This window comes from Oncorhynchus nerka, linkage group LG14 (assembly GCF_034236695.1).
Source record: "Oncorhynchus nerka isolate Pitt River linkage group LG14, Oner_Uvic_2.0, whole genome shotgun sequence".
Lineage (NCBI taxonomy): Eukaryota > Metazoa > Chordata > Actinopteri > Salmoniformes > Salmonidae > Oncorhynchus > Oncorhynchus nerka.
The window spans coordinates 4,070,276-4,093,631 of record NC_088409.1 but is presented as its reverse complement, the minus strand read 5'-3'; the positions used below and the strand labels follow the sequence as shown (position 1 = coordinate 4,093,631).

General features: G+C 47.9%; 1 protein-coding gene across 1 annotated transcript in view; it reads left to right on the top strand.

Annotated features, from left to right (window-relative positions):
- Window positions 1-23,356, top strand: part of LOC135574936 (NIPA-like protein 2) — a 55,717-nt gene that overhangs the window by 23,314 nt on the left and 9,047 nt on the right. The window contains exons 5-9 of the mRNA XM_065027058.1: window positions 6,900-6,959; window positions 8,354-8,475; window positions 21,595-21,663; window positions 21,757-21,793; window positions 21,970-22,105. Coding sequence (XP_064883130.1) covers window positions 6,900-6,959; window positions 8,354-8,475; window positions 21,595-21,663; window positions 21,757-21,793; window positions 21,970-22,105 — 424 coding nt within the window. The remainder of the gene's footprint in view (window positions 1-6,899; window positions 6,960-8,353; window positions 8,476-21,594; window positions 21,664-21,756; window positions 21,794-21,969; window positions 22,106-23,356) is intronic.

The window sequence follows — 23,356 nt, the reverse complement described above, 5'->3', positions numbered from 1 at the left end:
CTTCTCTCGAGACCCATTGGGTTCACCTTCTTTTACCTTGCTTTGAGACCCATTGACACTCCTGGCTTCATAAGGAGTTGCTATGGTTACAGGAGATGGATCTAGTCTGTCCCAAAGGTAGAGGGAAACCTTAACCATGAGATGAGCACTCTGTGTGGGATGTTAATCAGCCACCTGGTGGTCAGGATCAACCAACCAACCGGTCAACGTCTCCTATTAAGATCAGTAAATCAACGTGTCAATAGTTATGGTTTCATTGTGTGAAATACTCCACATGTAATGTGTTGATTTGAGCTTTGGCACACACACATAACAACAACAATGTCAGTCTATAGATCAGATTGTAATGGTGGCTTTGAGTCTATTGGGTTCACCTTCTTTCACCTTGCTTTGGGTTCACCTTCTTTCACCTTGCTTTGAGTCTATTGGGTTCACCTTCTTTCACCTTGCTTTGAGACCATTGGGTTCACCTTGCTTTGGGTTCACCTTCTTTCACCTTGCTTTGAGACCCATTGGGTTCACCTTGCTTTGAGACCATTGGGTTCACCTTCTTTCACCTTGCTTTGGGTTCACCTTCTTTCACCTTGCTTTGAGTCTATTGGGTTCACCTTCTTTCACCTTGCTTTGAGACCCATTGGGTTCACCTTCTTTCACCTTGCTTTGGGTTCACCTTCTTTCACCTTGCTTTGAGACCCATTGGGTTCACCTTCTTTCACCTTGCTTTGAGACCCATTGGGTTCACCTTCTTTCACCTTGCTTTGAGTCTATTGGGTTCACCTTCTTTCACCTTGCTTTGAGACCCATTGGGTTCACCTTCTTTCACCTTGCTTTGAGACCCATTGGGTTCACCTTGCTTTGAGGCCCATTGGGTTCACCTTCTTTCACCTTGCTTTGAGTCCATTGGGTTCACCTTCTTTCACCTTGCTTTGAGACCCATTGGGTTCACCTTCTTTCACCTTGCTTTGAGACCCATTGGGTTCACCTTCTTTCACCTTGCTTTGAGACCCATTGGGTTCACCTTCTTTCACCTTGCTTTGAGACCCATTGGGTTCACCTTCTTTCACCTTGCTTTGAGACCCATTGGGTTCACCTTCTTTCACCTTGCTTTGAGACCCATTGGGTTCACCTTGCTTTGAGACCCATTGGGTTCACCTTGCTTTGAGACCCATTGGGTTCACCTTCTTTCACCTTGCTTTGAGACCCATTGGGTTCACCTTCTTTCACCTTGCTTTGAGACCCATTGGGTTCACCTTCTTTCACCTTTGCTTTGAGACCCATTGGGTTCACCTTTTCACCTTTTTGAGACACCTTGCTTTGAGACCCATTGGGTTCACCTTGCTTTGAGACCCATTGGGTTCACCTTCTTTCACCTTGCTTTGAGACCCATTGGGTTCACCTTCTTTCACCTTGCTTTGAGACCCATTGGGTTCACCTTCTTTCACCTTGCTTTGAGACCCATTGGGTTCACCTTCTTTCACCTTGCTTTGAGACCCATTGGGTTCACCTTCTTTCACCTTGCTTTGAGACCCATTGGGTTCACCTTCTTTCACCTTGCTTTGAGACCCATTCACCTTCTTACCTTGCTTTGAGACCCATTATTACTGTTCACCTTCTTTCACCTTGCTTTGAGACCCATTGGGTTCACCTTCTTTTCACCTTGCTTTGAGACCCATTGGTTCACCTTCTCTTCACCTTCTTTATTAGACCCATTGGGTTCACCTTCTTTCACCTGTGCTTTGAGACCAGGTATTAGATGGATTCACCTTCTTTCACCTTGCTTTGAGACCCATTGAAGGTTCACATGACTTCATTATGTTGGGAGATGTAAAATGGCATCCTCAGCCAGCGCAGTCCTTGTGGTGTTCTTCTGTCATCTCTGCTTGAGACCATTGGTGTTCCTTAATCACCTTGCTTTGAGACCCTTGGGTTCACCTTCTTTCACCTCTGTGGAGTTCACCTTCTTTCACCTTGCTTTGAGTGTTTGGGTTCACCTTCATTCTCTGTGGTGTTGAGACCCATTAATGTCTTCATCTCCTTGCTGAGACCCATTAATGTCACCATCTTTGGTGCTTTGAGACCCATGTCTTCATCCTTCTTTCACCTTGCCTTGAGTCCCTTGGGTTCCTTAATTCTTTCATCTCTGTGGTGTTCTTTGAGTCCATCTCTGTGGTTCACCTTGTCAGTCATCTCTGGTGCTTTGATCCTGTGGTGTTCACCTAATGTCTGTCATCTCTGTGGTGTTCCTTAATTCTTCACCTTGTGGTGTTCCTTAATGTCAGTCATCCTGTGGTGTTCACCTTCTTTCACTCTGTGGTGTTTTAATGTCAGTCATCTCTGTGGTGTTCCTTAATGTCAGTCATCTCTGAGACCCATGGTGTTCACTTAATGTCAGTCATCTCTTGGTGTTCACCTTCTTCACCTCATCTCTGAGTGTTCCTTAATGTCTTCATCTCTTGGTGTTCCTTTGTCAGTCATCTCTTTCACCTTGCTTTGAGACCCATTGGGTTTCACCTTCTTTCATCTTTGCTTTGAGACCCATTGGGTTCACCTTCTTTCACTTTGCTGTGGGTTCAATGTCTTCATCTCTGTGGTGTTCCTTACCTTGCTTTGAGTCATCTCTGGGTTCACCTTCTTTCACATTGCTTGTGAGACCCATTGGGTTCACCTTGCTTTGAGACCATTGGGTTCACCTTCTTTCACTCTTTGCTGAGACCCTTGGGTTCACCTTCTTTCACCTCTGCTTTGAACCATTGTGGTTTCCTTAATGTCCATCTCTTTGAGACCATTGGGTCATCTCTGTGGTGTTCTTTCACCATTGCTTTGAGACCCATTAATTCAGTCATCTTTGGTGTTCACTTAATTTGCCTTGCTTTGAGACCTGTGGTGTTCACCTTCTGTCAGTCATCTCTTGCCTTTGAGACCCTGTGGTGTTCCTTAATTCAGTCATCTCTGTGGTGTTCCCTTTGAGATCTCTTGGTGTTCACCTTCTTTCACCCATTGCTTGTCCGTCATCTCTTTCAGCCCATTGGGTCATCTCTGTGGTGTTCCCTTGCTGAGACTCTGGGTTCACCTTGCTTTGAGTCATTGGTGTTCACCTTCTTTTTCCTTGCTTTGAGACCCTGTGTCTGTTCACCTTCTTTAATTGTCAGTTCATCTCTGTGGACCCATTGTCAGTCATCTCTTCTTTTCCTTGCTTTGAGACCCATGTGGGTTCACCTTCTTTCACCTTGCTTTGAGACCTTGGGTTCACCTTCTTTCACCTTGGTTTGAGACCCATCTCTGTGGTTTCCCTTCTGTTCACTCTTGCTTTGAGACCCATTGGGTTCACCTGTCTTTCACTTCTGCTTTGAGTCATCTCTTGGGTTCTTTAACCTTCTGCCTTCACCTTGCTTTGAGACCCATTGGGTTCACCTTCTGTCAGTCATCCTGTGCTTTGAGACCCATTGGGTTCACCTTCTTTCACCTTGCTTTCCTGAGACCCATCTCTGGGTTCACCTCATCTCTTTGAGACCCATTGCGGTTCATCTCTGTGGTGTTCCTTAATTCTGAGACCCTGTGGTGTTCACCTTCTTTCATCTCTTGCCTTTGAGACCCATTGGGTTCACCTTAATTCACCTTCTTTGAGACCCATTGTGGTTCACCTTCTTTCACCTTGCTTTGAGACCCATTGGGTTCACCTTCTTCACCTTGCTTTGAGACCCATTGGGTTCACCTTCTTTCACCTTGCTTTGAGACCCATTGGGTTCACCTTCTTTCACCTTGCTTTGAGACCCATTGGGTTCACCTTCTTTCTCTGTGGTGTTCCTTGCTTTGAGACCCATTGGGTTCACCTTCTTTCACCTTGCTTTGAGACCCATTAATGTTCCTTTCTTTCACCATGCTTTGAGACCCATTGGGTTCACCTTGGTTTCACTTTGCTTTGAGACCCATTGGGTTCACCTTCTTCACCTTGCTTTTCAGACCCATTGGTGTTCACAGTTCATTCACCTTGCTTTGAGACCCATTGGTGTTCACCTTCTTTCACCTTGCTTTGAGACCCATTGGGTTCCTTAATGTCACCTTCTTTCTTCCGTGCTGTGAGACCCATTGGGTTCACCTTCTTTCTCCGTGCTTTGAGACCCATTCTGGGTTTACCTTCTTTCTCCTTGCTTTGAGACCCATTGGGTTCACCTTCTTTCACCTTGCTTTGAGACCCATTGGGTTCACCATCTTTCACCTTCTTTCACCTTGCTTTGAGACCATTGGCTTCACCTTCTTTCACCTTGCTTTGAGACCCATTGGGTTCACCTTCTCATTACCTTGCTTTGAGACCCATTGTTCATCTTCTTTTCCTTGCTTTGAGACATCTCTTGGGTTCACCTTCTTTCACCTTGCTTTGAGACCCATTGGGTTCACCTTCTCTTTCACCGTGCATCCCATTGGGTTCACCTTCTTCACCTTGCTTTGAGACCCATTGGGTTCAATGTCTTTCACCTTGCTTTGAGACCCATTGGGTTCACCTTCTTTCACCTTGCTTTGAGACCATTGGGTTCACCTTCTTTCACCTTGCTTTGATACCATCTCTGGGTTTACCTTCACCGTCATGCTTTGAGACCATCTCTGGGTGTTCACCTTGTCTTTCACCTTGCTTTGAGACCATCTCTGGGTTCACCATCTTTCACCTTCTTTCACCTTGCTTTGAGACCATTGTGGTTCACCTTCTTTCACCTTGCCTTGAGACCCATTGTGTTCACCTTCTTTCACCTCTTTGAGACCATTGGCTTCACCTTCTTTCACCTTGGTCATCTCTGAGACCCATTAATTCACCTTCTTTTTCCTTAATTTGAGACCCTTGGGTTCACCTTCTTTCACCTTGCTTTGAGACCCATGTCTGTCACCTTCTTTCCTTGCTTTGAGACATCCATGTGGTGTTCACCTTCTTTTACCTCATCTCTTGAGACCCTTAATTCACCTTCTTTTCACCTTGCTTTGGTGTTCCATTAATGGTTCATCTCTGTCTTTCACTTTGCATCTTGTGGACCCATTAATGTTCACCTTTCTGTCACTTTGCTTTGAGACCCATTGGTGTTCACTTTCTTATCACCTTGCTCTGTGGTGTTCCCATTGCCCCACCTTCTCAGTCACCTTGCTTTGAGACCACTGGGAGTTCACCTTCTTTCACCTTGCTTTGAGTCCCATTGGGTTCACCTTCTTTCATCTCTTGGTTTGAGACCCATTGGTGTTCACCTTCTTTCACCTTGCTTTGATACCAATGTCAGTCATCTCTGGATTGGGTTCACCTTCTTTCACCTTGCTTTGAGACCCATTGGTGTTCACCTTCTTTCACCTTGCTTTGAGACCATTGGGTTCACCTTCTTTCACCTTCTTTGAGACCCATTGGGTTCACCTTCTTTCACCTTGCTTCAGATCATCCTGTGGTGTTTTACCTTCAGTCATCTTTGAGACCATTGGTTCACCTTCTTTCACCTTCCCTTTGAGACCCATTGGGTTCACCATCTCTGTCATCCTGTGGTGTTCCATAATGGGTCACCTTCTTTCACCTTGCTTTGAGACCCATTGGTGTTCACCTTCTTCATCTCTGTGGTGTTCCTTTGAGACCCATTGGTGTTCACCTTAATTTTCACCTTGCTTTGAGACCCATTGGGTTCACCTTCTTTCACTCTTGCTTTGAGACCCATTGGGTTCACCTTCTTTCACCGTGCTTTGAGACCCATTCTGTTCACCTTCTTTCACCTTGCTTTGAGACCCATTGGTGTTCACCTTCTTTCACCTTGCTTTGAGACCCATATTGGGTTCACCTTCTGTTCACCTTGCTTTGAGACCATTGGGTTCACTTCTTTCACCTTGCTTTGATACCATTGGGTTTACCTTCACCATGCTTTGAGACCATTGGGTTCACCTTCTTTCACCTTGCTTTGAGACCCTTGGTGTTCAGTCATCTTGTGGTGTTCTTTCACCTTGCTTTGAGACCATTGGGTTCATCTCTTCTTTCACCTTGCCTTGAGACCCATTGGGTTCACCTTCTTTCACCTTCTCTTTGAGACCATTGGCTTCACCTTCTTTCAATGTCCTTGCTTTGAGACCCATCTCTGTGGTTCACCTTCTGTTTACCTTGCTTTGAGACCATTGGGTTCACCTTCTTTCACCTTCTCTTTGAGACCCATTGGGTTCACCTTCTTTCACCTTGCTTTGATACCATTGGGTTTACCTTCACCATGCTTTGAGACCATTGGGTTCACTCTTCTTTCACCTTCTCTTTCAGACCCATCTGTGGTGTTCCATCTTGTCACCTTGCTTTGAGACCATTCTGGTTCACCTTCTTTCACCTTGCTCTTTCAGACCCATTGGGTTCACCTTCTTTGTTCCTTTGAGACCATTGGCTTCACCTTCTTTCACCTTGCATCTGGACCCATTCAGTTCACTCTTGGTGTTCAGTCATCCTGTGGTGTTCACCTTAATTCTTACCTTGCTTTGAGACCCATCTCTGTGGTTTCACCTTCTTTTACCTTGCTTTGAGACCCATTGTCTGCCTTCTCTTTCAGCGAGTGCGGTCATCTCTGTGGTGTTCCTTAATGTCTGCCTTCTCTTTCAGCGAGTGCGGTCATCTCTGTGGTGTTCCTTAATGTCTGCCTTCTCTTTCAGCGAGTGCGGTCATCTCTGTGGTGTTCCTTAATGTCTGCCTTCTCTTTCAGCGAGTGCGGTCATCTCTGTGGTGTTCCTTAATGTCTGCCTTCTCTTTCAGCGAGTGCGGTCATCTCTGTGGTGTTCCTTAATGTCTGCCTTCTCTTTCAGCGAGTGCGGTCATCTCTGTGGTGTTCCTTAATGTCTGCCTTCTCTTTCAACTATTCCCTAGTGCGGTCATCTCTGTGGTGTTCCTCAATGTCTGCCTTCTCTTTCAGCGAGTGCGGTCATCTCTGTGGTGTTCCTTAAAGAGACGCTACGAGCCACTGATATTGTTGGTAAGTTTGCACACACACAGCGCTATTCAAACCCCTCAGGACATAATCATTGTGGTGTTGATTTAATTTTTTACTTAACTAGGCAAGTAAGTTAAGAACAAATCCTTATTTTCAATGACAGCCTAGGAACAGTGGGGTTAACTGCCTTGTTTTAGGGGCAGAACGACAGATTTGTGCCTTGTCAGCTCGGGGATTCAATCTTGAAACCGTTCGGTTACTAGTCCAACGCTCTAACCACCGCCCCATAAAGATGAGTGTTCTGATTTAGGTATGAGTTCCCAAAACATTATGTCTGGTTGACGTCTAGGAGGAGAGAGAGGAGCTGGCTAGGTAAGAGTTCCCACGTTGCAAAACATTATGTCTGGTTGACGTCGAGGAGGAGAGAGGAGCTGGCTAGGTATGAGTTCCCACGTTGCAAAACATTATGTCTGGTTGACGTCTAGGAGGAGAGAGGAGCTGGCTAGGTATGAGTTCCCACGTTGCAAAACATTATGTCTGGTTGACGTCGAGGAGGAGAGAGGAGCTGGCTAGGTATGAGTTCCCACATTACAAAACATTATGTCTGGTTGACGTCTAGGAGGAGAGAGGAGCTGGCTAGGTATGAGTTCCCACGTTACGAAACATTATGTCTGGTTGACGTCGAGGAGGAGAGAGGAGCTGGCTAGGTATGAGTTCCCACGTTACAAAACATTATGTCTGGTTGACGTCGAGGAGGAGAGAGGAGCTGGCTAGGTATGAGTTCCCACGTTACAAAACATTATGTCTGGTTGACGTCTAGGAGGAGAGAGGAGCTGGCTAGGTATGAGTTCCCACGTTGCAAAACATTATGTCTGGTTGACGTCGAGGAGGAGAGAGGAGCTGGCTAGGTATGAGTTCCCACGTTACAAAACATGTCTGGTTGACGTCGAGGAGGAGAGAGGAGCTGGCTAGGTATGAGTTCCCACATTACAAAACATTATGTCTGGTTGACGTCGAGGAGGAGAGAGGAGCTGGCTAGGTATGAGTTCCCACGTTACGAAACATTATGTCTGGTTGACGTCGAGGAGGAGAGAGGAGCTGGCTAGGTATGAGTTCCCACGTTGCAAAACATTGTCTGGTTGACGTCGAGGAGGAGAGAGGAGCTGGCTAGGTATGAGTTCCCACGTTGCAAAACATTATGTCTGGTTGACGTCGAGGAGGAGAGAGGAGCTGGCTAGGTATGAGTTCCCACGTTGCAAAACATTATGTCTGGTTGACGTCGAGGAGGAGAGAGGAGCTGGCTAGTGACTCTTATGTAAATATTGTGGTACGAGGACGTGTAGTTAGTCAGATGGAAATGAAACATTGTGTCATAGCTCAGTACTGTATAGTATAGGATGGTTCAATACTCGTGTGAATCTCTTCCTGACCTACAGGTGGCGCACTAGCAGTGGTGGGAACCTATCTCCTGGTCACCTTTGCCCCCCACACCTCCACCCACATCACCGCCCACCTGGTCCAGAGATACGCTGTCAGCTGGCAGTTCCTGATTTACCTGGTATGTACCCTGACCCACACCTGGTATGTACCCTGACCCACACCTGGTATGCACCCTAACCCACAACTGATATGTACCCTAACCCACGCCCGGTATGTACCCTAACCCGCGCCCGGTATGTACCCTGACCCACACCTGGTATGCACCCTAACCCACAACTGGTATGTACCCCTGGTATGTACCTAACCCACGCCCGGTATGTACCCTGGTATGTACCCCAACCCACAGGAGGAGGAGGGAGGGAAGAGGACGGGCGGGAGGGGAGAAGGAGGGAAGGAGGGAGAGAGGGAGGGAAGGGGAGAGGAGGGAGGGGAGGGAGAGGAGGGAGGGAGGGAGGGAGAGGGCGGGTGGGAGAGGGGAGAAGGAGGGAGGGAAGGAGAGAGGGAGGGAGGGAAGGAGAGGAAGGGAAGGAAGGAGAGAGAGAGGAGGAAGGTGAGAAATGTGTTGTGTCAACAGACTACAGCCATGGAACGGGAGACCTTTTAACATGTTAGTCACCTGGTATGTACCCCAACCCACAGCTGGCTAGGTATGAGTTCCCATGTTACAGCCATGGAACGGGAGACCTTTAACATGTTAGTCGCTGACAGTCCTGATGGATGATGTTTATATCTGAGTCCCAAATGGCACCCTATTCCCTATATAGAGTACTATTCCTATATAGAGTACTATTCCCTATATATACTACTATTCCCTATATAGAGTACTAATCCCTATATAGAGTACTATTCCCTATATAGACTACTATTCCCTATATAGAGTACTATTCCCTATATAGAGTACTATTAAACTATTCCCTATATAGAGTACTATTCCCTATATAGACTACTATTCCCTATATATAGTACTATTAAACTATTCTATATAGAGTACTATTAAACTATTCCTATATAGAGTACTATTAAACTATTCCCTATATAGAGTACTATTCCCTATATAGAGTACTATTCCCCTATATAGAGTACTATTCCTATATAGAGTACTATTAAACTATTCCCCTATAGAGTACTATTAAACTATTCCTATATAGAGTACTATTATCCCTATATAGAGTACTATTAAACTATTCCCTATATAGAGTACTATTAAACTATTCCCTATATAGAGTACTATTAAACTATTCCCTATATAGAGTACTATTAAACTATTCCCTATATAGAGTACTATTAAACTATTCCCTATATAGAGTACTATTCCCTATATAGAGTACTATTAAACTATTCCCTATATAGAGTACTACTAAACTATTCCCTATATAGAGTACTACTAAACTATATAGAGTACTATTCCCTATAGAGTACTATTAAACTATTCCCTATATAGAGTACTATTAAACTATTCCCTATATAGAGTACTATTAAACTATTCCCTATATAGAGTACTATTAAACTATTCCCTATATAGAGTACTATTAAACTATTCCCTATATAGAGTACTATTAAACTATTCCCTATATAGAGTACTATTCCCCATATAGAGTACTATTAAACTATTCCCTATATAGAGTACTATTAAACTATTCCCTATATAGAGTACTATTAAACTATTCCCTATATAGAGTACTATTAAACTATTCCCTATATAGAGTACTATTAAACTATTCCCTATATAGAGTACTATTCCCTATATAGAGTACTATTAAACTATTCCCTATAGAGTACTATTAAACTATTCCCTATATAGAGTACTATTAAACTATTCCCTATATAGAGTACTATTAAACTCTTCCCTATATAGAGTACTATTAAACTATTCCCTATATAGAGTACTATTAAACTATTCCCTATATAGAGTACTATTAAACTATTCCCTATATAGAGTACTATTAAACTATTCCCTATATAGAGTACTATTAAACTATTCCCTATATAGTACTACTATTAGAGTACTATTCTATTCCTATATAGAGTACTATTAAACTATTCCCTATATAGAGTACTATTAAACTATTCCCTATATAGAGTACTAATCCCTATATAGAGTACTATTAAACTATTCCCTATATAGAGTACTATTAAACTATTCCCTATATAGAGTACTATTCCCTATATAGAGTACTATTAAACTATTCCCTATATAGAGTACTATTAAACTATTCCCTATATAGAGTACTATTAAACTATTCCCTATATAGAGTACTATTAAACTATTCCCTATATAGAGTACTATTCCCTATATAGAGTACTATTAAACTATTCCCTATAGAGTACTATTAAACTATTCCCTATAGAGTACTATTAAACTATTCCCTATATAGAGTACTATTAAACTATTCCCTATATAGAGTACTATTAAACTCTTCCCTATATAGAGTACTATTAAACTCTTCCCTATATAGAGTACTATTAAACTATTCCCTATATAGAGTACTAATAAACTATTCCCTATATAGAGTACTATTAAACTATTCCCTATATAGAGTACTATTAAACTATTCCCTATATAGAGTACTATTAAACTATTCCCTATATAGAGTACTATTCCCTATATAGAGTACTATTAAACTATTCCCTATATAGAGTACTATTCCCTATATAGAGTACTATTAAACTATTCCCTATATAGACTAATCCCTATATATTAAACTATTCCCTATATAGAAACTATTCCCTATATAGAGTACTATTCCTATATAGAGTACTATTAAACTATACCCTATATAGAGTACTATTCCCTATATAGAGTACTATTAAACTATTCCCTATATAGAGTACTATTAAACTATTCCCTATATAGAGTACTATTAAACTATTCCCTATATAGAGTACTATTAAACTATTCCCTATATAGAGTACTAATAAACTATTCCCTATATAGAGTACTATTAAACTATTCCCTATATAGAGTACTATTAAACTATTCCCTATATAGAGTACTATTAAACTATTCCCTATATAGAGTACTATTCCCTATATAGAGTACTATTAAACTATTCCCTATATAGAGTACTATTCCCTATATAGAGTACTATTCCCTATATAGAGTACTATTCCCTATATAGAGTACTATTAAACTATTCCCTATATAGAGTACTATTCCCTATATAGAGTACTATTAAACTATTCCCTATATAGAGTACTATTCCCTATATAGAGTACTATTCCCTATATACTATTACTATTCCCTATATAGAGTACTATTCCCTATATAGAGTACTATTAAACCCCTATATAGAGTACTAATCCCTATATAGAGTACTATTAAACTATTCCCTATATAGAGTACTATTAAACTATTCCCTATATAGAGTACTATTCCCTATATAGAGTACTATTCCCTATATAGAGTACTATTAAAGTACTATTAAACTATTCCCTATATAGAGTACTATTCCCTATTCCCTATAGACTACTATTAAGTACTATTCCCTATATAGAGTACTATTAAACTCTTCCCTATATAGAGTACTATTAAACTATTCCCTATATAGAGTACTATTCCCTATATAGAGTACTATTCCCTATATAGAGTACTATTAAACTATTCCCTATATAGAGTACTATTCCCTATATAGAGTACTATTCCCTATATAGAGTACTATTAAACTATTCCCTATAGAGTACTATTAAACTATTCCCTATATAGAGTACTATTCCCCCATATAGAGTACTATTAAACTATTCCCCATATAGAGTACTATTAAACTATTCCCTATATAGAGTACTATTCCCTATATAGAGTACTATTAAACTATTCCCTATAGAGTACTATTAAACTATTCCCTATATAGAGTACTATTCCCTATATAGAGTACTATTCCCTATATAGAGTACTATTCCCTATATAGAGTACTATTCCCTATATAGAGTACTATTCCCTATATAGAGTACTATTCCCTATATAGAGTACTATTCCCTATATAGAGTACTATTCCCTATATAGAGTACTATTAAACCCTATATAGAGTACTATTCCCTATATAGAGTACTATTCCCCTATAGAGTACTATTCCTATATAGAGTACTATTAAACTATTCCCTATATAGAGTACTATTCCCTATATAGAGTACTATTCCCTATATAGAGTACTATTAAACTATTCCCTATATAGAGTACTATTCCCTATATAGAGTACTATTAAACTATTCCCTATATAGAGTACTATTAAACTATTCCCTATATAGAGTACTATTAAACTATTCCCTATATAGAGTACTATTCCCTATATAGAGTACTATTAAACTATTCCCTATATAGAGTACTATTCCCTATATAGAGTACTATTAAACTATTCCCTATATAGAGTACTATTAAACTATTCCCTATATAGAGTACTATTAAACTAATCCCTATATAGAGTACTATTAAACTATTCCCTATATAGAGTACTATTCCCTATATAGAGTACTATTCCCTATATAGAGTACTATTCCCTATATAGAGTACTATTCCCTATATAGAGTACTAATTATTAAACTATTCCCTATATAGAGTACTATTCCCTATATAGAGTACTATTCCCTATATAGAGTACTATTAAACTATTCCCTATATAGAGTACTATTCCTATATAGAGTACTATTAAACTATTCATTCTCATTAAAATAAATTATTTAAATTGTGCTTTCTCTACAAGGGTAATTTGTTTCAATTAAAGCCATGTGCTCGCTGCTATCCCTACTGTGATCAGATACCCGTATGCTGGCTGAGGACTCTTATAGAGTACTATTCCCTATATAGAGTACTCCCTGCTGGCTGAAACTCTGTTACTGTGATACAGATATCCGTGCTGCTGAGCTGAGGACTATTCCTGTGATAGAGTACTAATTCTATATAGAGTACTCTGTTAAACTATTCGATATAGAGTATCCGTGCTGCTGGCTGAGGACTCTGTTACTGTGATCAGATATCCGTGCTGCTGGCTGAGGAATCTCTACTAGAGACTCAAATATCCGTGCTGCTGGCTGAGGACTAATCCCTATATAGAGACTATTAAACTATTCCGTGCTGCTGGCTAGAGTACTATTAAACTATTCCCTATATAGATACCCGTATTCCTGGCTGAGTACTCTATTCCTATGATAGATACCTAAACTATTCCCTATAGAGGCTGAAACTATTCCTATTACTGAGATTAAACTATTCCCCATATAGAGTACTGCTGCTGGCTGAGGACTCTATTCCTGAGATAGATACCCGTAAACTATTCCCTATGGCTGAAACTCTTCCCTATATAGAAGTACTATCCGTATATAGAGGACTCTGTTACTGTGATCAGATTAAACGTGCTCCTGCTTGCTAGAGTACTATTAAACTGTTACTGTGATCAGAGTATCCGTGTTGCTATATGAGTACTATTAAACTATATTTTCTGTGACTATTAAACTTTTCGTACTGCTGGCTGAGTACTATTAAACGGTTCCTGTGATCAGATATCTATGCTGCTGGCTGAGGACTCTGTTACTATGATCAGATATCCGTAAAACTATTCCTGGTTAGGACTCTGTTACTGAGATCCCTATACCCGTGCTGCTTAAACTGATTCCTCTGTTACTGAGATCAGATACCCCATGGCTGAGGACTCTGTTACTGTTCAGATATCCGAGTAAACTGGCTTAAGGGCTCTGTTACTGTGATCAGATACCCGTGCTGCCTGAGGACTCTTTACTGTGATCAGATATCCGTGCTGCTGGCTGAGGAATCTTACTGTGATCAGATATCCGTGCTGCTGGCTGAGGACTCTGTTACTGTGATCAGAATATCCGTGCTGCTATATAGAGGACTATTACTGTGATCAGATACCCGTGTTGCTGGCTGAGGACTCTGTTACTGAGATCAGATACCCTATATGCTGGCTGATTAAACTGTTACTGTGATCAGATACCCGTGCTGGGCTGAGGACTCTTACTGTGATCAGATACCCGTGCTGCTGGCTGAGGACTCTATTACTACTATCAGATACCCGTGCTGCTGGCTGAGACTCTGTTAAACTATTCATCAGATACCTGTCTTAGAGAACATGTGTGTTGGCTGAGCTACTTTACTGGAACAGATGGGGTAGACATCAGTGTATTAAACTAACTATATGGTCTGAATATAGAGTAGGGAGAGGAGGGAGAGAGGTAGGGGAGGGACTAGAGGGGGGGTAGAGGAGAGAGGTAGGGGAGGGAGAGAGAGGTAGGGGAGGGGGAAGGAGAGGAGAGGGGGAGGGAGAGGGAGGGGGAGAGAGGTAGGGGGGAGAGAGAGGTAGGGGAGAGAGGTAGGGGAGGGAGGGAGAGGTAGGGAGAGAGGTAGGGGGTAGGGGAGGGAGAGGTAGGAGAGAGAGGTAGGGGAGGGAGAGTAGGTAGGGGAGGGAGGGAGGGGGAGGGAGGGGAGGGGAGGGAGGAGAGGTAGGTAGGGAGAGCGGTAGGTAGGGGAGGGAGGTAGGGGAGGGAGGGAGAGAGGTAGGTAGGGGAGGGAGGGAGAGAGGTAGGTAGGGGAGGGAGGAGGAGAGCGGTAGGGGAGTACTAGGGAGAGCGGTAGGGGAGGGAGGGAGGTAGGGGGTAGGGGAGGGATGGTAGGTAGGTAGGGGAGGGAGGGAGGTAGGGGAGGGAGGGAGAGAGGTAGGGTAGGGAGGGAGAGAGGTAGGGGAGAGCGGTAGGGGAGACAGGTAGGTAGGGAGAGCGGTAGGTAGGGAGATTCCCTATAGGGGAGGGAGGGAGGAGGGAGAGAGAGGTAGGGAGGGAGGGAGGTAGGTGAGGGGAGGGAGGTAGGTAGGGGAAGAGGTAGGTAGGGGAGGGAGGTAGGTAGGGGAGGGAGGTAGGTAGGGGAGGGAGGGGAGGGAGGAGAGGGTATTCCTAGGGAGTAGGGAGGGAGGGAGGGGAGGTAGGAGAGGTAGGGAGAGAGGAGAGTACTAGGGAGAGGAGAGAGGTAGGGGAGAGGGAGGGAGAGGTAGGGGAGAGCGGGTAGGTAGGGAGACTATTAGACTATAGGGGAGAGAGAGGTAGGTAGGGGAGAGACTAGGTAGGTAGGGGAGAGCGGGCAGGTAGGAGAGAGCGGTAGGTAGGGGGAGGGAGGAGAGAGAGAGGTAGGTGAGGGAGGGAGGTAGGTGGAGGAGGGAGGGAGGTAGGGAGAGAGGTAGGTAGGGGAGGGAGGTAGGTAGGGGAGGGGGAGGGAGGGGGAGAGAGGTAGGAGGGAGGTTAGGGAGGGAGGGAGGTAGGTAGGTAGGGGAGGAGGTAGGTAGGTAGGGAGGGAGGGAAGAGGTAGGTCCCTAGGTAGGGGAGAGCTAATAGGTAGGGGAGGGAGGTAGGGGAGGGAGGGAGAGGGTAGGGAGGGAGGAGAGAGGTAGGGAGGAGGGAGGGAGAGGTAGGGGGAGGGAGGAGAGGTAGGGGAGGTAGGTAGGGGGAGAGAGAGGGTATATAGGGGGAGAGAGAGGTAGGCAGGGGGAGAAGCTATTCCCTAGGGGAGAGCGGTAGGTAGGGAGGGAGGTAGGGGAGGGAGGGAGAGCCCTATAGGGGAGGGAGAGAGGTAGGGGAGGGAGTAGCGGGAGGGGAGGGGAGAGAGAGGTAGGTAGGGGAGGGAGAGAGGTAGGGGAGGGAGTAGAGAGGTAGGTAGGGGAGGGAGAGAGGTAGGTAGGGGGTAGAGAGGTAGGTAGGGAGAGGGAGAGAGGTAGGGGAGGGAGGGGAGAGAGGTAGGTAGAGTAGGTAGGGAGGAGGTAGGGAGAGCCCTAGAGGAGGTAGGTAGGGGAGGGGAGGGAGGGAGAGAGGTAGGTAGGGGAGAGAGGTAGGGAGGGAGAGAGGTAGGTAGGGGGAGGGGAGGAGAGAGGTAGGGGAGGGAGGTAGGGGAGGGAGGTAGGTAGAGGTAGGGGAGGGAGGGAGGGAGGGAGGTAGGGAGGAGTAGGGGAGGGAGTAGGTGCTAGGGAGAGAGGTAGGTAGGTAGGGAGGTAGGTAGGGAAGAGAGAGAGGTAGGTAGGAAGAGAGAGGTAGGTAGGGAAGAGAAAGAGGTAGGTAGGGAAGAGGAAAGAGGTAGGTAGGGAGGGAGAGGTAGGGAGGGAGAAGGGGAGGGAGAGAGGGGAGAGGAGGGAGAGAGGGAGAGGTAAGAGAGAGAGGTAGGTAGGTAGGTATTCCCTAGAGAGGTAGGGGATGGGAGAGAGGCAGGTAGGTAGGGAGGTAGGCTGGGAGAGGGTAGGTAGGGAGCGAGAGAGGTAGGGGAGGAGAGGTAGGTATGTAGGGAGATAGGTGGGGAGAGAGGGTAGGAGGGAGAGGAGGTAGGGGAGAGAGAGGTAGGTAGGTAGGGGGGGAGGGAGAGTGGTAGGTAGGGATCAGAGGTAGGTAGGGGAGGTAGGGAGGAGAGGTAGGTAGGGGAGGAGAGAGAGAGGGGGGAGGGAGAGAGGGAGGTAGGGGAGGGAGAGGGAGGTAGGGGGAGAGAGAGGGAGGTAGGGGAGGGAGAGAGGGGGAGGTGGGGGGAGAGAGGGAGGTAGGTAGGGGAGAGAGGTAGGGGAGGGAGAGAGGTAGGTAGGGAGAGAGGTAGGTAGGGGAGAGAGAGAGAGAGGGAGGTAGGGAGGGAGAGGGAGGTAGGGAGAGAGCGGAGGTAGGGGAGAGAGAGAGGGGGAGGGAGAGAGGGAGGTAGGGAGAGGAGAGGGAGGGAGGAGGGAGAGAGGGAGGTAGGGGAGGGAGAGAGGTAGGGAGGTAGGGGAGGAGAGAGGGAGGGAGAGGGTAGGTAGGGGAGAGAGGTAGGGGAGGGGAGAGGTAGGTAGGGGAGAGGTAGGTAGGTAGGTAGGGAAGAGAGGAGGTAGGGAGGAGGGGAGGAGGTAGGGAGAGACCCGGAGGTAGGGGAGGGAAGAGAGAGGTAGGGTAGGGAGGGAGGTAGGGAGAGGTAGGTAGGGAGAGGGAGGTAGGGGAGAGGTAGGTAGGTAGGTAGGGGAGGGAGGGAGGGAGGGAGGGAGAGAGAGGTAGGTAGGTAGGAGAGAGAGGTAGGTAGGTAGGGAGGGAGAGAGGTAGGTAGGTAGGGAGGGAGGGAGGAGGCAGGCAGGTAGGGAGAGTAGGGGGTAGGGAGAGGGTAGGGAGGTAGGGGAGAGAGGCAGGTAGGGGTGGGAGAGAGGTAGGTGGTGGGTAGGGAGGGAGAGGGGCAGGTAGGTAGGGGAGGGAGAGAGGTAGGTAGGTAGGGGAGGGAGAGGTAGGTAGGTAGGTAGGTAGGGGAGGGAGAGAGGGAGGCGGTAGGTAGGGGAGGGAGAGAGGGAGGGTAGGTAGGGAAGGTAGAGGGAGGAGGTAGGGGAGGGAGAGAGGTAGGGAGGGAGGTAGGGAGGGAGGTAGGTAGGGGAGGGAGGAGGGAGGTAGGTAGGTAGGGGAGGGAGGTAGGTAGGGGGAGGGAGAGAGGTAGGTAGGGGAGGGGAGAGAGGTAGGTAGGTAGGTAGGGGAGGAGGGAGGTAGGTAGGTAGGGAGGGAGAGGGCAGGTAGGTAGGGAGGGAGGGAGGGGGATAGGGGAGAGAGAGGTAGGGAGAAAGGTAGGTGAGGAGAGAGGTAGGTAGGGGAGGAGAGAGGTAGGGTAGGGAGGAGGGAGAGAGGTAGGTAGGGAGGGAGAGGGTAGGTAGGTAGGGGAGGGAGGGAGGGAGGTAGGTAGGGAGGGAGGGAGGTAGGTAGGGGAGGGAGAGGTAGGTAGGGAAGGGAGAGGTAGGTAGGTAGGTAGAGTAGGTAGGGAAGAGCTAGAGGTAGGTAGGGAGAGAGAGAGGGCAGGGGAGGTAGGGAAGAGAGGTAGGTAGGGGAGGGAGGGAGAGAGGTAGGTAGGGAGGGAAGAGAGAGAGGTAGGTGGGGGGGAGAGAGGGTGGGGAGGGAGGAAGGTAGGGTAGGGAGGGAGGTAGGAGAGGGAGGAAGGGAGGGAGAGGTAGGGGGAGAGGGAGAGGAGAGGGAGGTAGGGGAGAGGGAGAGGTAGGGGAGGTAGGGGTAGAGGGAGAGGTAGGTAGGTAGGAGGGAGAGGTAGGGAGGGGTAGGGAGGTAGGTAGGGAAGAGGAGGTAGGTAGGGGAGGAGAGAGAGGTAGGTAGGGGAGGGAGGTAGAGAGGTAGGGAGGTGGGGGAGGGAGAGAGGTAGGTAGGTAGGGGAGGGAGAGGGTAGGTAGGGGGAGGGAGGAGGGGAGGGAGAGGGTAGGTAGGGAAGAGGTAGGTAGGTAGGAGGGAGAGAGGAGAGGTAGGGAGGGAGAGAGGTAGGTAGGGGAGGGAGAGAGGTAGGTGGAGGGAGGTAGGTAGGGGGGAGGGAGGAGGTAGGTAGGTAGGGGTAGGGAGGGAGGAGGAGGTGAGGGAGGAGAGGTAGGGGAGGGAGGGGAGGTAGGTAGGGAGGGAGAGAGGTAGGTAGGTAGGGGGCAGGGGAGGGAGAGGTAGGGGAGGAGGGGAGGGAGAAGGGAGGAGGGGAGGTAGGTAGGTAGGGGAGGGAGAGAGGTAGGGGTAGGGGGAGAGGTAGGTAGGTAGGTAAGGGAGAGGTAGGTAGGTAGGTGAGGGAGGAGGGGTGGGTAGGGGAGGGAAGAGGAGAGGTAGGGGAGGAGGTAGGAGGTAGGGGAGGGAGGGAGGGGTAGGTAGGGTAGGGAGAGGGGGAGGTAGGTAGGGGAGGGAGGGAGGTAGGTAGGGAGGGGGAGAGAGAGAGGTAGGTAGGTAGGGGGAGGGAGAGAGGTAGGTAGGGGGGGGAGGGAGAGGGTAGGTAGGTAGGTAGGGGAGGGAGAGGTAGGTAGGGGAGGGAGAGAGGTAGGGGGAGGGAGAGGGAGGGAGGTAGGAGGAGGTAGGTAGGTAGGGGAGGGAGGGAGAGGTAGGTAGGTAGGTAGGGGAGAGGGAGAGGGCAGGTAGGGAGGGAGCGAGAGGTAGGTAGGGAGGAGGGAGGGGAGGAGGTGGGTAGGGGAGGGAGGGAGAGGTAGGTAGGGGAGGGAGGAGAGGTAGGGGGCAGGTAGGTAGGGAGGGAGAGAGGTAGGTAGGGAGGGAGGAGAGAGGCAGGTGGTAGGGGGGTAGGTAGGGGAGGTAGGTAGGTAGGGAGGGAGAGGGAGGTAGGGAGGGAGAGAGAGGGTAGGGTGGGGTAGGGGAGGAGAGGTAGGTAGGTAGGGAGGGAGAGGGGAGAGAGAGGTAGGTAGGTAGGTAGGGGGAGGGAGAGAGAGAGGTAGGTAGGGAGGAGAGGAGAGAGGTAGGTAGGTAGGTAGGTAGGGAGGGGAGAGAGGTAGGGGAGGGAGGTAGGGAGGTAGGGGAGGGAGAGAGAGAGGGAGGTGGTAGGTAGGTAGGGGAGGGAGAGGTAGGTAGGTAGGTAGGGGAGGGAGAGGAGAGAGGTAGGTAGGTAGGGGAGGGAGAGAGAGTAGGTAGGGAGAGGTAGGGAGAGGAGAGAGGTAGAGAGGAGGTAGGTAGGAGGTAGGTAGGGGGTAGGTAGGTAGGGAGGGGAGGAGAGGGTAGGTAGGGGAGAGAGAGAGAGAGGTAGGTAGGGGAGAGGGGAGAGAGGTAGGTAGGTAGGGGAGGGAGAGAGGTAGGTAGGTAGGGAGGAGAGTAGGTAGGTAGGGAGGGAGAGAGAGAGGTAGGTAGGTAGGTAGGTAGGGGAGGAGAGAGGTAGGGAGTAGGGAGGGAGGAGGTAGGTAGGTAGGGAGAGAGAGAGAGGTAGGTAGGAGGGAGAGAGGAGGTAGGAGGTAGGGAGGGAGAGAGGTAGGTAGGTAGGGGAGGGAGAGAGAGAGGTAGGTAGGGGAGGGAGAGGTAGGTAGGGGAGGGAGGGAGAGAGGTAGGTAGGTAGGTAGGGAGAGGAGAGAGGTAGGTAGGGAGGGAGAGAGGGTAGGTAGGTAGGGGAGGGAGAGGAGGTAGGTAGGGAGGGAGAGCGAGAGGTAGGTAGGGGAGGAGAGAGAGAGGTAGGTAGGGGAGGGAGAGGAGAGAGGTAGGTAGGGGAGGGAGAGAGGGTAGGTAGGGAGGAGAGAGAGGTAGGTAGGTAGGGGAGGGAGAGTGGAGAGGTAGGGGAGGGAGGGAGAGAGAGAGAGAGGTAGGTAGTTAGGTAGGGGGAGGGGAGGGAGAGTGAGGTAGGTAGGGGAGGGAGAGAGAGGTGAGAGGTAGGTAGGGGAGGGAGAGAGAGGTAGGTAGGTAGGTAGGGGAGAGAGAGGTAGGTAGGTAGGTAGGGAGAGGAGAGGTAGGTAGGAGGGAGGGGTAGGGGAGGGAGAGAGAGGTAGGTAGGTAGGGGAGAGAGGAGGTAGGTAGGTAGGGAGGGAGAGAGGTAGGTAGGTAGGTAGGGGAGGGAGAGGTAGGTAGGTGGGGGAGGGAGAGAGGTAGGTAGGTAGGGAGGGAGAGAGGTAGGGGAGGTAGGTGGGGGAGAGAGAGGTAGGTAGGGAGGGGAGAGTGGTAGGTAGGGAGGGAGAGAGGTAGGTAGGTAGGGGAGGGGGAGAGTGAGGGAGGTAGGTAGGGGAGGGAGAGAGGTAGGTAGGTAGGTAGGGGAGGAGAGAGGTAGGTAGGGAGGGAGGAGAGAGAGAGGTAGGTAGGGGAGGGAGAGAGAGAGGTAGGTAGGGGAGGGAGAGAGAGAGAGTAGGTAGGGAGGGAGAGAGAGAGGTGGTAGGTAGGTAGGTAGGGGAGGGAGAGAGAGAGGTAGGTAGGGGAGGGAGAGAGAGGAGAGGTAGGTAGGGAGGAGAGGAGAGGAGAGGTAGGTAGGGGAGGGGAGAGAGAGGTAGGGGGAGGGGAGAGAGAGTGAGGTAGGTAGGGGGAGGAGAGTGAGGGTAGGTAGGTAGGGAGGGAGAGGGTAGGTAGGGGAGGGAGGTAGAGGTAGGTAGGGGAGGGAGAGAGAGGTAGGTAGGGAGGGAGAGGTAGGAGGGAGAGGGAGATTATCACTGTGAAGCTTTGAGATGGACTTTATGGAAACCAGTTCAGTATTATTGATGTTGACGGTTTTTTATCTCCTCCCTCTCTCTCTCTCTCTCTCTCTCTCTCTCTCTCTCTCTCTCTCTCCCTCTCTCTCTCCTCTCCTCTCTCTCCTCTCTCTCTCTCTCTCTCTCTCCTCTCTCTCTCTCTCTCTCCTCTCTCTCCTCTCTCTCCTCTCTCCCTCTCTCCTCTCTCTCCTCTCTCTCTCTCCTCTCTCTCTCCTCTCTCTCTCTCCTCTCTCTCTCTCTCTCTCTCTCCTCTCTCTCCTCTCTCCTCTCTCTCCTCTCTCCTCTCTCTCTCCTCTCTCTCCTCTCTCCTCTAACTCTCTCTCTCTCTCTCTCTGTACAGACTCTAGTTTCTAGAGGTCATAGTGTTTTGCTGGTCCTGCTCTATTTGTACAAGAGGAGGAATAGTGATGCTGCTGGTGGCTCTGCTGGGTAAGAACATAACCATAGTGCATGCTGCTGGTGGCTCTGCTGGGTAAGAACTCTGACAGACTCTATGGGGGGGTATCAAGCATGTAACCATAGTGATGCTGCTGGTGGCTCTGCTGGGTAAGAACTCTGACAGACTCTATGGGGGGGTATCAAGCATGTAACCATAGTTATGCTGCTGGTGGCTCTGCTGGGTAAGAACTCTGACAGACTCTATGGGGGGGATCATGGTTATCACGTTTCAGAATGGGATGCATTACTCCAGGAAATAGTCACGTTGTCCCTGTTTGTTTTAGCCTCGCTGACGGTGATCTCGGTCAAAGCTATGTCTGGGATGATCACTGAGTCCATAAAGGGAGATCTCCAGCTCACCTACCCCATCTTCTACGTCATGGTGGTGGTCATGGTGGCCTCCTGTGCCTTCCAGATAAAGTAAGTCCAATGTGTCTCCACTTCCCCTGACAGCAGATTCATTTCTACGGAGTATTGAAGAAAATGTGAAGTGTAAAAATGTATTGGACATTGTGACCTTGTCAGAGCAGAACTGTGACGGGATGAAGTACCGGTAGTGTGATGGATGATTCCACTGTGTTATGGGATGAAGCTCCGGTAGTATGATGGATGATTTCACTGTGTGATGGATGATTCCACTGTGTGATGGATTATTCCACTGTGTGATGGGATGAAGCTCCAGTAGTATGATGGATGAATCCACCGTGTGATGGATGAATCCACCGTGTGATGGATGAATCCACCGTGTGATGGATGAATCCACCGTGTGATGGATTAATCCACTGTGTGATGGGATGAAGCTCCGGTAGTATGATGGATGAACCCACTGTGTGATGGGATGATTCTCCGGTAGTATGATGGATTAATCCACTGTGTGATGGGATGAAGCTCCGGTAGTATGATGGATGAACCCACTGTGTGATGGGATGATTCTCCGGTAGTATGATGGATTAATCCACTGTGTGATGGGATGAAGCTCCGGTAGTATGATGGATGAACCCACTGTGTGATGGGATGATGCTCCGGTATTATGATGGATGAATCCACTGTGTGATGGGATGAATCCACTGTGTGATGAATCCACTGGATGATGAAGCTCGGTATTATGATGGATGAATCCACGGTGTGATGGGATGATGTTCTGTGATGGATGAATCCACTGTGTGATGGGATGATGAACCCATTATGATGGATGAATCCACTGTGTGATGGGATGAATCCACTGTGTGATGGGATGAAGCTCCGGTATGGATGAACCCACTGTGTGATGGATGAACCCACTGTGTGATGGATGAATCCACTGTGTGATGGATGAATCCACTGTGATGATGGATGAATGATGCCACTGTGTGATGGGATGAATCCACTGTGTGATGGGATGAATCCACTGTGTGATGGGATGATGCTCCGGTAGTATCATGGATGAATCCACTGTGTGATGGGATGAATCCACTGTGTGATGGGATGAAGCTCCAGGTAGTATGATGGATGAACCCACTGTGTGATGGATGAATCCACTGTGTGATGGGATGATGCTCCAGTAGTATGATGATGGGATGAATCCACCGTGTGATGGATGAATCCACCGTGTGATGGATGAATCCACCGTGTGATGGATGAATCCACTGTGATGGGATGAATGAATCCACTCCACTGTGATGGGAGTATGAT